The sequence below is a fragment of the Corylus avellana genome, chromosome 11 (genome assembly GCF_965113065.1).
Source record: "Corylus avellana chromosome 11, dhCorAvel1.hap1.2, whole genome shotgun sequence".
Taxonomy (NCBI): Eukaryota; Viridiplantae; Streptophyta; class Magnoliopsida; order Fagales; family Betulaceae; genus Corylus; species Corylus avellana.
This window is the reverse complement of record NC_142500.1, coordinates 8,230,195-8,247,019: the sequence shown is the minus strand read 5'-3', so window position 1 is coordinate 8,247,019 and position 16,825 is coordinate 8,230,195. Positions and strand designations below refer to the sequence as shown.

Genomic DNA, 16,825 nt, shown 5'->3' with positions numbered 1-16,825 from the left:
CCAATATGTTATCATTTGAACCAATTGACACTCATCAGTCTTCTCCTTGCTTTTAAAGCTTATATAAAATGCAAGCGCGTTTTGCCGGCTCTCCAAACCACCACGCTACGCGTTCCATTAAATTTGGTAAGTGCTATATATTTAATTTAAGAGAAATGCCCATTCTCAAGTGCTTACTTGTACGATCGCAACGGCGACGTATCAAACTAAGAAATTGGCCACCGAGATTAATATATTATAAATGAAAATGATAAAAAGGATCAAAAAATCTTCTCTTGACCCACGGTCTTTCATCTCTCTCACGCGGTGTTTGAAGTCCAAAATAGTCACTAGAATTAAATAAGACTCCATTATTCAGTGGGTCCTAAATCATGCCTCCCCAAAGACATGTTTGCATCACCCCCGTCCCAAAATCCAACAAAATAATTATTCTTTTTTGTTTTTTTTTTTTTTTTTGGTTTTCTGTTTATCACAAATAAGCCTTAAATGTTTGAATAACAACACAAAATCCACTACCCCCCACTCAACTTTCTTTCTCCCCAAACACCCCAGACTTTTCTTCAAGACTCCATGGACGCCGAAGCTTCACCGTAACTTAACTCTTCCGCCTTTCTTTTCTTTCCTGTTTTTATTCCAAGTTTAGAATTTTTGACCAACGAATTTTCTGCTCAAACTAAATTACATATATACGTACATGTCAGGTTTGAAACCAGCGAGATGTTGGCAGCTTTCTTGGCGTCCACGCCTCTGCTGTCCGACTCATGGAGGCTATGCGACGTCGCCAACGCCACTACGCCACGTGGTTTCGTCATGAGCGTGGTCGGAGATGTTGGGTATGTTGCTTTCTCCGGCATCCAAATGGACGGAAGCTTGGACCCCGGCTGCGGAAACTTGGTGCCGTTGGAAAGCGCCGGTAACGGGCTGTTCCTTCCCCTGCACCGCCACAATGAAGGCGAGGAGCCGGTGATGGTGCATGCAGAGATGTTGCATCTCTACCTCTCTCTGCATATTTCCTCAACTTTCCAAATCCAGGTCGGTTGCTTCTCATAATCTAATTCAAAAAAAGATTTTATCATCAATCTAGAACACTACATGTATATATATATAGACTCTGTTTTCATATTCTTTCCAAACATCTGGGTTGTTTTTTTTACTCTCCAAGACTCCAATACCTTGAGTTTTCAATGAAAATATATATATATATAACACAATATTTCATATGCTAAAAGATCAAATTGATGTGTCTTTATTTTGAAATTCGTAACCCGAACAAGGCCGAGCCAGGGGGTGGTTAGTGAAAATATAGTTTGATTGCATGCATTAGAAGCAACAAAAAACGCTTAAAATTTTATTTTGTTACATCTAACGGTAACATTATACACAAAATGCTAGTGTAAGATGGGAGGGTGGGAGCTGGGAGCTAGCTATTGTATAACTATATTTGTCTTTGTTTGTGTAACTGAGTTAATGATGTAATAGTAACAAAGGTTGCTCCAAGTAGAACTTTTAACGTTAAAGATTAATCATATCATAAACCATAAACATGTGAAAAGGGAGATTCTATCAACTGGAAAATAATTAAGAATGGAAAGAAAAGAAGCACTAAGTCTTGTCAATTGTGTGAAAAGGGCAAGTTGAAATGTTTGAAAAAGGTGATTACTGATCACCCAATTCACTCTGCCCCCTCAAAATCTCTGAATCAAGTATGAACGTACGTGTAAATTAAAGAGAAAAGCGAAAGAAAAAAAGAAAGAGAGAGAGAGAGAGCATAGCTAGAAATTAATGCATATAAAAGACCTCAAAACTTTATAAATTAGCATGCATTGACATCTCACTAACTTAACCAATTCAGAACTAACACCAAAACAAAACAAGGTTGGTAATTGTAAAAGTAAAAGCAAGGTTGGTAATTCAGAACAAACACCAAAACAAAACACCCCCTTCCTCCCACCTTCCAAAAATTAAAAAACAAAGAAAAAAAAATGATAAGAAAAGAGAAAGAAAGAAGCATATGAACACGAGTCTGTTATATGTTTGAATTGTAGTTGGGACGTCAACTTCAAGCTTTGTTCTTTTTTAATTGCCGTGTTGACTACATCCATCGCTTTCACAAGGTGACTTTACAAATGAATGAATGATGAAGATTTAGCTGCGGATCCATGGTGTACTCATTTCATATAGATATATTTGAGAATTGAGATAACGAAACAATTTCGAACTATATATTTTATTGTAGATTTGTTTTTCTAATAATCTTCATATAATTAATTAATTAGTATGGTCAAAACCTTTTGATGGCTGCCTATCTTGAAGGATCTCACTTATAATCTACAAATTATATATAAACATACACTTGATCATCACGTCACACAGATTGTCAATTGCTCTCTCCTCTCCACATGCAATTTTTCTTTTTCTTTTTTTGTCAAAGTAGAGTTTAAGTTATACCTTTATTATTTTCCAAACAAAAAGAAGATGATGTGGCATCTTGCCACGTGAACTTTTATGAACAAAATATAGAGATTTTATTAAATTTTAGCATATATATATATATATATATTACTTGAAGGCCACAAAGACACTAAAATCTCGGGTTTGGATCTTTTCCAGGAAAAGAGAGAAGATGATGCTAAAGACGTACAACTTCCACTTTCCTTTCTTTTCTTGAGTAAAAGTTGACCTTGATGCAAATGCTACCCCACAATATATATTAAGAGTGATATTATTTAGTAAATTAGTATAAAATTATTTTATAATTCGATAAAGTGAAAGCAAATTATTAATTTATAAATTTATAAATTAAAATTTATTTTAGTTATACAACAGTATACTAGATAAAATTAATTAGTGTTGAATTTATATAGTCTATATTCAATGTTTGTGGAACCAAAGTGAGAATTATTACTTTTGTCCGGACAAGTAATATCATATATATGTATGTATATACTATGTTATCTTTTAATGTGGCCAAAAACCTTTTTGTAATTATTTGCTGTTACCTCTATCGTATTCTTATCTTACTCTCAGATTTTTGAGGACGAGTTGGTTGCCGTCACTTCTCTTCATAGAAAGTGCTTTCACACTATAGACCACCACATACCCAGAAACAGCCAAAAAAATATAAATAATAAAAACAAACAAAAAAACAAAAATAGAAACGGGCTGGAAGAAGGCAGGCTTTGAATTATTCTAAAAATTACATAAATAAATAAAAGAGGAACAAATCCTTGTGCAACCACCCTGTGGGTTTTATGTGCCCAAGTCCTATCTGACTGATTTGCCAATTATTTTCCATTCTATTTACACTTTTCTAACTTTTTGTGTGTGTACGTGTTTGTGTTTGTGTTTTTTTTTTTTTTTTTTTTTGGTCAATAGCAATAAGGAAGTAGCCAATTGAACAAACAGATTCGATTGACTGAGTGGTCGGGTCAAATTTTGGACTGGGACTTTGGACCAAATCAAATGCAATTGGAATTCTTATTTATTTATTTGCATTATACTATTTGATATTGATTTCTCAATGACTTTCTTTTCATCATCTTGTCTTCTTTTGGTTATTTTTTTATGTAGTAAATATGTGACACGGATTTGGTGAGACTTATTGACTTAGTGGCATGTTTAGAATTGCATTTGAATAGCTTAAAAGTGTTTTTAATACTCAAAAAATTTGTTTAAAGAAAAAAAAATACTCGTTTAGTAAAAAAATCATAAGTGCTTTTGAGGGTCTAAAAAACCTAAAAATTGTCAGAGCCCACTTTTGACAAAAACTTAAAAATGAAGCTTTTGCCCAAAAGCTCTTTTTAACTTAAAAACTCTATTTCTCAAATACAATCCCAAACAGAACCTTAGTAGAATGAACAACAATGAGTAGCGGTTATATATAGATGGAAGCCCATCAAAAAAAAAAAAAAAAAACTTTTATGTAAAAAGCTATTTGAGAAAGCTTTTACAGAAACATATTGTGAATGGAAGCATTGGAAACAAAATATCTCATCCTCAATCACTCGGTTTTTCAAGTTGCTAGGAGCTCAGGAATACTCAAACACCATGAACAACCTAAGCTTACCTAATTCAACTAATTAATCCATTATATATGTAAGTTCATCATTATTTGCTTCAGTCAAAGGTCTTGAATCACCAACTTTGGCCAACTTTTGACTTTCATGTTGATCAAGTCAGAAGGAAAACTTACTTTTTCCAATTCATTTTTATCTACCCTTTATTTTCCCTTCCAAATTAATTCCAACCAAAAAAAAAAACTCCAGATCTTACGTACAATGAATTTCAATTTTCAAAACCCATTAGTTGTAAATCAGGTAAATCACATAGACAGATTTTGCACTTTTCCCTTAAATGATCAACACTCTTAATTAAGTATTACTTCAAAATAATATCAAAATCATTTCTTACCTTTCCAAAAATATGTCTGTAAATTTGGTGAATAAATTTGAAGCAATGAAATGATAAGGGATGTGAACATACAAAGCTTAAATTTATTTTCTACACAATTTGATAGCCCCTACATTATGCAAACCTATGAAAAAATTGTTCACAAATTCCACTGAGTATGCAAATATATTGCTTACATGATTTCAGCTTAAATAACAAGTTCAAATTACATGCAAGCAGATGTTGGCACTAATGGAGCAAAGCAAGTCAATTATAATCACTGGCCATGGCATAGGAGGAGCAATTGCCTCTCTTTGTGCTCTTTGGCTCCTCTGCAACCTCCCTGCTGTGTCCTCTCCCTCTCCTACACAAGTCCTCTGCATCACTTTCGGCTCCCCACTGCTCGGCAATGCCTCCCTTTCCCGAGCTGTCTTACGAGAAAGATGGGGTGGCAACTTCTGCCATGTCGTCTCGAAACACGACATCATGCCGAGGCTGCTCTTTGCTCCTCTGCCATCCTTCTCCCACCTGCATGGCCTGCTGCACTACTGGCACTTGTCTATGGCTTCTCCCTCTGACAACCTTGTTTTCCAACTGCGCAATGAAGACAAAGCTGAGCTGCTTCGCTTTGTCTTGCTTCATTTGCAAGTGTTAGCACTGGATGAACAAGAGGCGCCCACAAGTACTTCATTTTGGCCACTGGGGAGCTACTTGTTTTGCTCTCAGGAGGGAGCAATGTGCATAGATAATGCTGTGTCTGTTGTTAAGATGATGCACCTGATGCTTATGACAGGTTCTCCAAGTAGTTGCATTGAGGATCATCTTATGTACGGGGATTATGTTGGGAATGTTTGTGTACAATTTTTGAAGCAGAGAAGCTTCATGCAAGGAGATCTTCCTGAGTCAAGCTATGAAGCAGGGGTAGCTTTGGCGTTGCAGTCATCGGGGATGGATATCCAGGTAGTGCATTCCTTCAATCTAACACTCTCACTCACATGTGTGTTCTAATTCCTCCTTATTTGATTGAATTGAGAGGTGAATGACAAAGATAGGGCTCGAATTCAGGACCTTTCCTATAAGTCCATGTTAAATCATCACTTATCGTAATAGTTTGAGTTTTTGGAATAAGTAGTGACTTGAATTATGGGTTCATGTCAATCATTGATCTTAGGCCAAAAGGCCAATCATCTTTCCAAATACCACATCAATCTGCTCTTTAGAGTGTGGATCCTTCAATATTTTCCTAGAGATCAGCAGTGCATTACTTAATTTTTATGTGCAGGAATCAGTTGCTGGAGCTGCGGAAGACTGCCTTAAGATGGCAAGGCGAATGGGTCGGACACCAAACCTGAACAGTGCAAAGCTGGCTATTAGATTATCAGAAATCAACCCTTACAGGGCTCAGATAGAATGGTACAAAGCATCCTGCGATGAGTCTGATGATCAGATGGGGTACTATGATTGCTTCAAGCAAAGGGAAACCTCAAGAAGGGACTCAACAGTTGACTTGAACAGGTACAAGCTTGCGAGTTTCTGGAACCGAGTCATCGACATGCTGGAGAAGAATGAACTGCCTCACGATTTTCATAGGCGTGCTAAATGGGTGAATACCTCCCAGTTCTATAAGCTCCTGGTTGAGCCTTTGGAAATTGCTGAATACTATAGAAATGGTATGCACCGTGTCAATGGCCATTACTTGAGCCATGGAAGAGAGAGGAGGTTTGAGATTTTTGATAGGTGGTGGAGAGAGAGAAGGGTTAGCGAGGAAGAAAACAATCAGAGGAGCAAATTTGCAAGCTTGACTCAAGATTCATGCTTCTGGGCAAGGGTGGAAGAGGCAAAGGAGTGGCTTGATGAGGCCAGACAAGAAAGTGACAGAAAAGTGCTGGCTTTGTTGTGGGAGAAGATTAATGGATTCGAAAGGTATGCAAGGAAATTGGTGGAGAGTAAGGAAGTTTCTAAAGATGTTGTGGCAAGGAATTCAAGCTATAGTAAGTGGGTGAAAGAATACAGTGCATTGAAATCACAGATGATGTAGTATCTCCCTCACTCAGTTTCCAAATTTTTGGATGGGGAGATGCTTTCCTTAGTCTGTACTCCAGGATAATAATGCTTTCTAGTGTTTATCTTATCTACTTATTTTTATGCATATCTTTTGCGATAATATTTTTCTTCAATTACTGCTTATCCCGAAAGTTTAAACCGATTGGAAATGATAAATATAATAATTTAATCAATGTTCTAATACTTTCCCTCACGTGTGGGCTTAAACTGATAAATCAGCACTTATCTCAAAAGTTCAAGCAATAGAAAATGATAAATTTAATCATTTAATCAATATTTTAACAATTTCGAATTTACATTGACCTAAAAAGTAGTTTGTAATTCTGTTTTTGGCAAAACAAAATATGTGACTAGGAACATACCTCTAAAACAAGCAACAAAGAGTTCATTGGACAAACAAGTTCCAACATGTGAGGGAAGTCAAGGCTTCCCATTGGGACTGTCGATATTCCTAACAGGTCCCTTAAACCATTTTCTTGCATCCAACACCCACCAAAGCATTATCAGACCCAAACCAATACCCAAAGCCACTGGTGCATAGTTGAAAGTATTCCAAGTAATTGGGTAGTAAGTTGGCAAAAGAAAGACTGAACAGGTATAACAGATCCACAAAAAGGCAACCAAGCAGATTGGCCTTCTTGCTTTCCCCAAATAAAATGGCCCGGGGTTGAAGTTTTCCTCAGCCATAACCATCCTTGCAAAGATTGGAACTGCATAGCCTCCAACCCACCCAATCGTACATATAGATGTTATGGCAGTGAAGACTACATTGACCTTTAAGATTGGGAGTCCAAGAAGAATGCAGATGGCTGCACACAACCACACAGCATTTGAGGGAACTTTGTGCTTTGGGTGTATTTTTCGCCATACGGATGAAAAGGGAACTCCTTTATCTCTTGATAGAGCATATACCTGAAGAGTGCCATGGTTCAGTGCAATGCTTGTGCAGAATATAAACAAATATAGGGCAAACTTTACTTACCCCCGAACTATTGAGGGTTTTTTGCAATCATAATCCCGAATTATCAAAATTTGCAATGTCGAGTTCTCAAGTTTCTGCTTCTTTTAATTTCACGATCTTGTTAGGACTTTTTGTTAACCGGTAAAAAGTTCCCAGCAACCGACCATTGGGATTAGTGGTCACCCCTAGTTGCAAAACAGATTTTTTGTTGTGGAAGCTCAAAATCAAGCTAGACAGTGAACTCTCATTCCCCCAAAACACCTACCATTCCTAGTGCAGATAATAACCACATATATATATATATATGAAAATGACAGCCACTTACAACTCTGGCAGCACTCGTAGTGATGGAAAGACCACCGAAGAAGAATGAAGCCCATATGACAAAAAGTAAAATGATAGCTCCAGCACCACTATGATATCTCCCATAGAATGCATCATAGAGTATTTGAGCTGGCACGAATACTCCAGCGGTTTCGTTGCTCGGATCATATAGGTAGCTGAAATCCTGAGTGAAAAGTTGCAAAGCATATCATATAAGAAAATATCCAGAGAGCGAAAAAAAAATTAGATAAAATATGCAAATTATGTGGAGCTCACTGTTAGACATATCACAAAGGAAGATTTTGCTACACAGTTTGCATGGAAATCATTGCATAGTAATTTCTAGAAAAAAGCAGGAAGTGCATCTTATAAGAGGAAGATTGAATGCAATCTTTAAATCCTCAGGTTGTCCTTTATGCTATAATTTACTGCCAAAAAGATGAAGAAAATGACTAGCCAAAAGAAATAGAGGAACTGAACTAACATATTAAAACCAAGATTTCTGAACTTTCTTTTTTTTTTGGGCTGTCTGTGGGCAGCCCAGTGCAGCAGTAGGCTCTGATTACTTGTAAGGATTATTTCTTTTGACACAAAATGAACCATAGGTGGTGGCTAAAACCTCATGCATTTTGTTGAAAAACAGAAATGGCACCATTTGGTGTACCTCAGCAGGTGATTACATCCAACTAGATGTCTTTTCTCATTCAATTTGCTTTCATACACCAACAAAATTACAGACTATAAATCATCAGCACACATACCTGAATGCTGAAAGTAAGGGCCAAAATGTAAGCCCATCCAAATAATGTAATGATCCCAATGCTAGACAGAATTGCAATAGGACCATTCTTGTCTGCACCTTTGGTTTCTTCAGTTAGATGTGCTGCGGCATCATATCCATATAGTGAATACTGACTGACAAGAAAAGATAGAACGACTGCATAAGGTTTGCTTGATATTCCAGTTGATTCAGGTGACGTTTCAAAATGTGTGAATACATATGAGGCAGATTGTGTGGTCTGTGCTACCAAGGGAAGCATTATAACAATAACAGTTCCTCCAATAACCTGAAAAAAGGATTGCAGTCAAAATTTAGAACTGAAGTAATTACATTCACATGATATTTTAATTCACAACAGCTGATATAGAGATTGAAAGACTAGATTCTGTCAGTGAGGCATACTGTTACCACATAAGAACTATATGAAAGCATATTTCCTTTTGTTTAAGAATTCTTATTCCTTCATTTTGGTATGATACAATTCTTTGAAACTGAAGGGGAAAGAAAAGAAGCTACATCTATAAAATGGAAACCATAGGGTAACTATAAGGCTTATTGAGCAAGATGAGAGTTCCTAATTTTAGGAAAAAAAATTAGAAACTTATAACCATTCCCATTCCAGATAATTTTAAGATTCCATTTCCTCCATTTTTAAAACCAAACAGAGCTACTGCATCTTAGAAACTTAATTGCCAACTGCTGGATTGAGGATGTGTCATGCATAGCCACTGCAAGAGACCCTAATTGCCTTGCTGATGATTAACCATGTCTTACAACTAAAAACTATTGCTAACTTTGCTGATTTTTTTTTTTATGTATATATAGAAAAAGAAGATTAGGCAATTAGAAATTTTATTATTTTTCTAACACAAACATTTAATTGCTTTATCATGTTGGCTTATGACCATTTTTTTCACTTCGATTATTTTGTATTGTTGAGGTAATGTATTGAACTTAACTTCTATGTGATAAAATGGAATAATTTGTACTAAATTTCCCATTACCATATTGTTTTTCATGCACTTCAGACAGAATTTCACACAATATAGCAACTACAAGGCTGAGACGTAGGCAAACAGAGCATATGTAATGCTTCATTTGGTTGTTAAGAAAAGGAAGGAAAGGAACAACACTCAGATATTGACACCAAAGTATATTTTATAGCATTGCATCCATGAAACAGACAGTATTGAAATTACAGCAAGCTTATCTAGATTATACCTGCCACCATATTGAAATTACGTCGATGAAGGCAATCACTTCTAATGCAAAAGTGTTGAGAAATGCCCATATAACAGTCAGGCCTATGTACATGCATAAGAATAGCCATTTAGGAGCCAAGTACCCTCCATCCTTATTTGTTCCGGTGCATAATAAAATGATACTCTGCAGTGTTTGTGATCCTGCATAAGCCTTCTCCACCAAGTTAAGAAAAAAAAAATGGTTAAACTCTTGAGTACCATTTACCAGAAATATTAATCAACAAATTCTATAAAATAATGGTAAATTGGTACCTGTGTGCCTATGCCAGCAATGAGCCCTATGGTCTCCAGCCAAGCACAACACCATGATGCAAATGGACCCCATTTAGGGCCAGCCAAGTGGGCAGCCCAGAAGTAGAGAGAACCAGTAGTCTGTAAAATACAAAACCAAGAGAAAGTCAGTTATCTAAAATCAGCAAGTAGCATGCATAGACATTAGCAAGGCATGCAGAAACAGATCAAATGTGCTAAGAAAGCAGGCTCAGAAGAAGTTTTGGATATAAAAGTCAGCAAAATTTAATTGGCCGTATCCAAATTAGTTCATATTGATTCTTGCATTTTTATGCAAGAGTTGCTCACATATCTCCTGAAACTAAGTAAAGTAATTTCTATCCTCTTTCAAGAAACAAAGTAAAACTTTTATCTGTTCCATTAAAAAGTATCTTATAAAGAGCCTTCTGGCTAAGATAGCTAGTTGATTTCCCTACAGGTTCAAGTTGCAACCAGGTCGTGTTCAAGAGGACTTTACATGGCTCTGGAAATTCCAGAGTGAATATGCTCAATATTGGAAAAAAATTGGATCACATAGAGAAAAATATCTTAAAAGTAAAAAATAAATAAACAGGGAAAAGAGAAAAAGCACAAACTGGGAAAGATGAACAGATCTCAGCCATTGCTATTCCAACAAACCAGGTGAAGAAAGATACTACCACCCACCCCCACACAAGAGTTGCAGGACCTGCATACTGAAGGCTGGAACCATACAGAGGAGTAATCCCAGTGAAAAGGGTCATCGTCGAAAACGATATTGCAAGTGTTTTAAACAAAGTCTGCACAAAATAAGCAAGAAGAGAAATTAATGAAAAGAACATTGCAGGGAGACAGAAACCATAAAAGCAGGATATTCAAATAAAGAATCACCATTTCTCTTCTGAGTTCTTGCTTGTAACCCAGCTCATTGAGCCGCTTCTCCCCGGAATCCATTTCTGGGATTTGCTGCACTTCCCGTTGGCTGTGCCCCATGAAATCTTATTTGGTAATTGAGCTCAAAAACCAATTACCAAAAATGAAACTGGACTAGTCCTATGGAACTTGTCCTCAAGAGAGAGAGAGAGAGATTGACTTTTAACATGTGAACATTATAGAATATCCAGCTTTCGGGAAAAAAGGGTGAAGAATAGCGAGTCAAAGGTGTTGCAATGTTTGAGTTCCCACCAAGGAACAGGAAGACACACTTTCAGTTTCACACTGGCTTTTGCGTGGTCTATTATTCTTTTGCTTTGTTATTTGGTTACTTCAACGTTGGGAATCCAGGTGGTCCAAGAGTGCGGCGAATCACCTCAATCTGTTGTACAACAGCATTGAATATTCTCGATCGGGGCTACAAAACAACATGCAACCAAAGACTTTTGACCACTTCCAACTTGCGAGCATTCAAAAATATCTTTTGACAGCAATCCCACAAACAAACAACGCTTTTCAAGAACTTGGTATATATCCAAATAATTGAAAATCATTCTTCCGTAGATAAAGGTAGAAAAAAGGCCTTTCAAATTTTAGATTATGACAAGATGGGCATAGTTTTCCTCTAAATTGGAATTCGTTTAATAACAGATTTTGCCTTTAATACTATTCACTTTTTCTTTCATTCTATTTATCTTATTTTTTAACTTTTTTACGTCAATCACTTTTTATTACTATTTAAATAAAAAAATCACTACCAAACAATATTTTTTCATTTTTCACTTTAAAAAAAAAAAAAATTTACTTTTTCTTTACATCAATCAATTTTTACTACAATATCAAACCAAAACCTTTTATCAAACACACCTTGGGTTGGAGGAAGTTTTTTTAACTTAGTCTATAAAAATGACATGTGTTATTTTTTTAATAACATGTGAAATGCACATGAATTTTTAATATTATTTATTTCAACTTTGTCCTTACTATTAAAAACGCATGTGCATCTCACATGTTATTAAAAAAATGACACATGTTATTTTTATAAACAGAGTTGAAAGAATTTTCTCTAACCCAGTTTTAAGGAAAACTCTGTCTAAATAAGATACTACATTACTAATGTTGAACTTTTGCACTCACCAAACAAAAACAAAACAAAAACAATAACTCATTCCCTTCTTATATATATGAAAAATCTCAAAAAAAATCACAAAAACTCATCTGCGCTTCCCTAAACATTAAAAATTATGTAGCAAACTAAAAGAGCTTCCCCATATATTATTTTAATATAAATATTTCTCTTTAATTCCTCCCTCATCTTACATTTTTTTGCATTTTATTCAAGATTGTGTTAGAATTTTGTAAAAAAATTGGAGAATAGGTAAGAAACTTGTATTTTGTAAAGAAATAATATTTTAATTGTATAGGAAAATGTAAGAGAAGTTATAAAGTATATTTGAATATGAAAGTAAAAAAAAAGTTTTGTTTATTAAACTTAAGGAAAATCAAAGGGAAGTTGTTGCTAGTCTTTAAAGCCCGAACAAATGAAGACCTTTTCTACACTCACATGCTCCTCTCCTATTGCAGGGAATAGGATTCTCGGAACCACTTAGGATTCATCTGGTTTGCGGAATAGACCCCTAGAATAGAATGGCTATTCCTATGGAATAGTCATTTTTTCGTTTGGTAAAGGTCTATTTTTTAGAATAATTATTCCCTTGTAAATGACTAATCTCATACATACAAGAATAACTATTCCTTTAAAAAATGAGTGAAATTACTATTTCTTATGGAATTAAATAGATTTTCCAAAAAAAATCTTATTATTTTTTTTATTTTAACCCTAGAATTTGTTTTTTATTTTTTTTTAAAAAAAAGACCTGGCCACCTGCTAGCAAGACCTGGGGGTGGTGTAACCAGAGCACCATAGGGTAGACCCCCGAGGTGCCCCGGGGGTGGTCGGTGGATTTCGGGGTGGCCTAGCCATCGCCGATGGTGACGAGGGAGGCTGCAGCCACCCCCGACGATGTTTAGGGGGTGGCTGCAGCCTCCCCCATTGCCATCGTAGGTGGCCAAGCCACCCTTGATGCAAGGCCAACCCCAAATCCATCGGGGGTGGTGCGACCACCCCCAAGTCATGCTAGAGGTGGCCGGCCACCCCTGCAATTCTTGGTTTCCCCTTTTATTTTATTTTTTTATATGAGTTTTTTTTTTTTTTTTTTCTTTTTTAAAAAATGATGGAATTTTTGGTAATTTTGGTTTAACTCTAATTAGAATATATATGTTGTTACCAAATTAAGAACAACTATTCCATTTCACTTTCCTCTATTTCTCGTAATAGCTATTCATTTTCCTAACGGAATACTTAATCTGCGAACCAAACAGGCCTTAGTGTTTAAAATGAGCAAAATTTTCTCAACATTAAAATTAGGACAATTTTGCCCCTCATTTACACCAACCTGCTACCCTCCATTTCAAATATGGAGAGGATCGTTCTCCATAAGCTAGAAGTATTCCACTTCATCTTAATTTATGCATGAACTGCAAAAGAAAACGTGCAACAGACGAAATCCTCATGGAAGCAACTAGTAGGAAAACTACTAGAAAAATCCCAACGTACACGTGGATAGATACAGCATGATTTGGGGCACATGCCCAAGGGTTTTCCAGTGGATTGGTTGCAAAGAGATATGTAAACAAAACCTTAATGATGAAGTCTTAATTTCAATCCCATACAGAAAAATAATGTGGAGTACGCCGCTTGAACACTGTGTGAAAAGGATCTTTATAAACTATAATACTATATTCAATCAGATTATATCTTAGTTGCCAATTCCCAATAGTATTTGAAAAATCAGAACATGCAAGAGAATGGTCAGCTAACAGACTATTTTTTTATTCTATTGGTTTGAAAGTTTCTGTAGGCAAAAGCAATGAGCATTCCATTTTGTTTTTTAAGAGCTTTTAACGTGCTGGTGTTTGTTAGGAAAACTTCATTTACTACTCCTACTCTTTCAATCACTTTTATAATGTCAACCCTTAAAGTTGAATCAAACGTTTGATGAGTGAAATTTCTAAAATACTCTTAAAATATTTATAAAATTACAAATATACCTTAAATTTGGACGGGTTATTTTGGGGATTTCCTTTTTTTCGTTAGGATTGACATTTCAAACTTCTGAAAGATAATAACCCTAAATTGACAATTTTTAAAATTTAAAGGTATGATTGTAAAAGTGATAAAAGATCAGAAATAATAAGTGAAGTTTTTCCTATTTGTTAATTAGTGCCTTAGTGGCATATTAGCATTAGAGAGCTATAGATAAGGATGTTACAACAACCACATCACCAATCAACAAGAAGGATTTTAGCCAGAGGGAAAAGAATTTTAATACGGTCCATAAACTTAAAATAACATAACACAATGAGCAAAAAAATCCTTGAGGCATTTTGCTGAAGAAATCTTGGTCAAATAATTACCGCTAGACAAAAATAGTACAACTGTATTTCTTTACAACTCAGGGCTATTTGCCAAAATTCATATTAACAAAATGTAAACTAAAGAGATTTGGTCATAAACCGTCACACTCTTCTCCATGTCCTGAAAGGGTGATTCTATTCTTGATCAACCTCAAAGAATGATTCTCTGCCATTTACAATGCATCAGCTAGCATAGGTCACTTCCATTCTAGTGCATTGCGATCAGATTGTAAAATGAGTATGTAAACAGAGATGATAATAATAATAATAATAATACTTCTAAATGAGCTTGACTGTGTACAGTGATGATTCTCATATTTTGGATGCTTTTCATGGCCCATGTGAATCATGGAATTGCATCCATATATGCACACACACATATATACATGCATGCATGCATGCATACATACATACATACACATATATAATGGATGCATAAATATACATGTAGGAGGAGTATGTATCTACGAGCGGTTTTCCACACTAGCTTTTTTCCCCTTTTTATCTTTCTATTTTGGTTATGAATTTATGCTTAAGGATGAATTCTAAGCCATCAAGTGACCTGGAAAAAAACTGCACTTGACTTCAATCATATCTAGTTTCAGAAAACTCATCTACATTAACTGAACTCAAGACAAGTGATTAGCATTACCTTAGCTGTTGAAGACTCTTGCTAAGGCATAAAAGAGAAGTCAACATAAGAATCAGTTCTAATGTTATGTCACTGGAGCCACATCAAAGGAATGAAGCACTTGCTCCAACATCATTCTTGTGTGGATGTCAAGAGGATTCTCTGGTTTGTCTGAGTAAGCAATATTTAGGAGGTAGAGCTTCTTCGACGACACAAATGCACCCGAAAAGATCCTTTTCATCCCTCCCCTTGTGCTGTCAACCTTGTACTCAAACTCGTACACTTGTAAGCCTCCCTGGCCCGATCTCTCCGCAACTGAAATAACCTCAGCATCATTTGTACTTTCCTACATGACAGGAGAACTCTTATGACTGCTTGCCTTGAATTTTTCTTCTTATAAAAAAGGCTGCAGCAATCTCAACCAAGCATCATTTGACCAAATTTGTGATCACTCAATAAAACATCTAAGCAGAAGCATTGAGGTTGCACATGCATGACTTAGATTATTTCTCTAGCTGAAGCTTTTAATGTTCTTTCCTGACCTTCAATCAGCCAATCAGTCATGAATATAACAATTAACACTCCAAAATAATCAGTTGACAGATATCGGATGAAGAGAAATGCCACATGTACTTTCAAGTGTTTACTCTCTTACGAGGCAACGAAAATCACCATTCATGTGAAATATACAGATTAATCTGTTTAAAATTCAATTGTGAATTTCAATGCCGCATTAAGAGTACATTTAGCGTTTTTCAATGGACCAAGGGAAAGTGGCATTGGTACGAAACAAGCATATAGGTCATACTCAAAACCGCACCTATCTGAAACTTAATTGTCAAACCAGAAGCAATTGCAATCATCACCAATCGGGCAACGCCCATCGAACAGGCATTGAAACAAACAGTTACCTTGCGCTTTTCGGCTTCTATAAGCTTATCAGCTACAAATTGAGGACTCCCAAACTCTCCGAGGCTTGTAAGACGAACAGGGTTTACCACAACCCCTACACTGTTACTTCCCTTATTTGCCTCCTCAAAAAGAACACTTGCCCCCGCTTTATCAACCTATTCACACCCAAAAACTAACCTCAATTATTCAGCCAACAATGGTGAAAGTGTGGGTCGATTTGTATGATAAGACAATCCATATATACCTTTGTCCAAGAAGAGGGTCTGAGCAGAGTGAAACCCTCCGTGGGATCTGTATACCTTTCAAGCTCCAATTCGCCAGCCAAAATGGCCTTTGTCATGTTTGGCAAAAGCCCAGAAGACCAAAACACTGCAAGAATTGAGAGGCTGAGCTTCCTCCTGCTCAAACAATGTGAGACAAGTGCATCTTTGGGAGGGTCATTACAAATGCTTTTTGGGTGTTGCTGTTGAGTTGATGACAAGGAAATTGAGAAGAAGGTTCTGGGAGATGAGAATGTTGGAGCATTGTTATGCTTCAAGAGATTGTGGGTCCAGAGAGGGAAGCAAATCTGGGAAGCCATTAGAGAAGACGAGGCCTGGACTTCAGCAAGCCTCATCTTCAGATTCTAATTCATATTCCTTTTAACTGAATATTGGGTTTGAAAATTTATCCACTCAATTATATTTTGAAATTCCAACCGACTGAATATTAATTATCTTTTCTATAAAAAATGTGTGAATATAACAACGCATGCATACATTATAGGATGAACACCGTATTAATTATTTCAATTTCATATTTTATATAGGCAAAGAATTGAAAATTTGTGTTTTTTTCTTTTT

At 36.0% G+C, this 16,825-nt stretch overlaps 3 protein-coding genes across 4 annotated transcripts; 1 reads left to right on the top strand and 2 right to left on the bottom strand.

Moving 5' to 3' along the window:
* The first annotated feature begins 504 nt into the window (after positions 1-504).
* PAD4 (alpha/beta-Hydrolases superfamily protein) lies at positions 505-6,538 on the top strand. The gene is made up of 4 exons (XM_059577571.2): positions 505-590; positions 702-1,032; positions 4,630-5,349; positions 5,672-6,538. The coding sequence occupies exons 1-4, from the start codon at positions 571-573 to the stop codon at positions 6,425-6,427; spliced, it is 1,827 nt and encodes a 608-aa protein (XP_059433554.2). The 5' UTR covers positions 505-570; the 3' UTR covers positions 6,428-6,538.
* Positions 6,539-6,694: 156 nt separating this feature from the next.
* LOC132166704 (amino-acid permease BAT1 homolog) lies at positions 6,695-11,253 on the bottom strand. The gene is made up of 7 exons (XM_059577573.2): positions 10,922-11,253; positions 10,648-10,830; positions 10,034-10,153; positions 9,741-9,932; positions 8,500-8,805; positions 7,740-7,922; positions 6,695-7,365 (listed from the first exon to the last, which is right to left on the bottom strand). Exons 1-7 carry the CDS (start codon positions 11,021-11,023, stop codon positions 6,874-6,876), a joined length of 1,578 nt encoding a protein of 525 aa, XP_059433556.2. The 5' UTR covers positions 11,024-11,253; the 3' UTR covers positions 6,695-6,873.
* A 3,132-nt stretch (positions 11,254-14,385) lies between these two features.
* On the bottom strand, positions 14,386-16,616 carry LOC132166217 (Photosystem II reaction center PsbP family protein). 2 transcript variants are annotated; one of them, XM_059576996.2, is made up of 4 exons: positions 16,228-16,616; positions 15,983-16,138; positions 15,093-15,417; positions 14,386-14,648 (listed from the first exon to the last, which is right to left on the bottom strand). In XM_059576996.2, the coding sequence occupies exons 1-3, from the start codon at positions 16,597-16,599 to the stop codon at positions 15,157-15,159; spliced, it is 789 nt and encodes a 262-aa protein (XP_059432979.2). In that variant the 5' UTR covers positions 16,600-16,616; the 3' UTR covers positions 14,386-14,648; positions 15,093-15,156. The 2 variants fall into 2 exon arrangements, with proteins under 2 accessions (XP_059432979.2, XP_059432980.2); XM_059576997.2 differs by having other exon boundaries at positions 14,386-14,606.
* Positions 16,617-16,825: the final 209 nt, after the last annotated feature.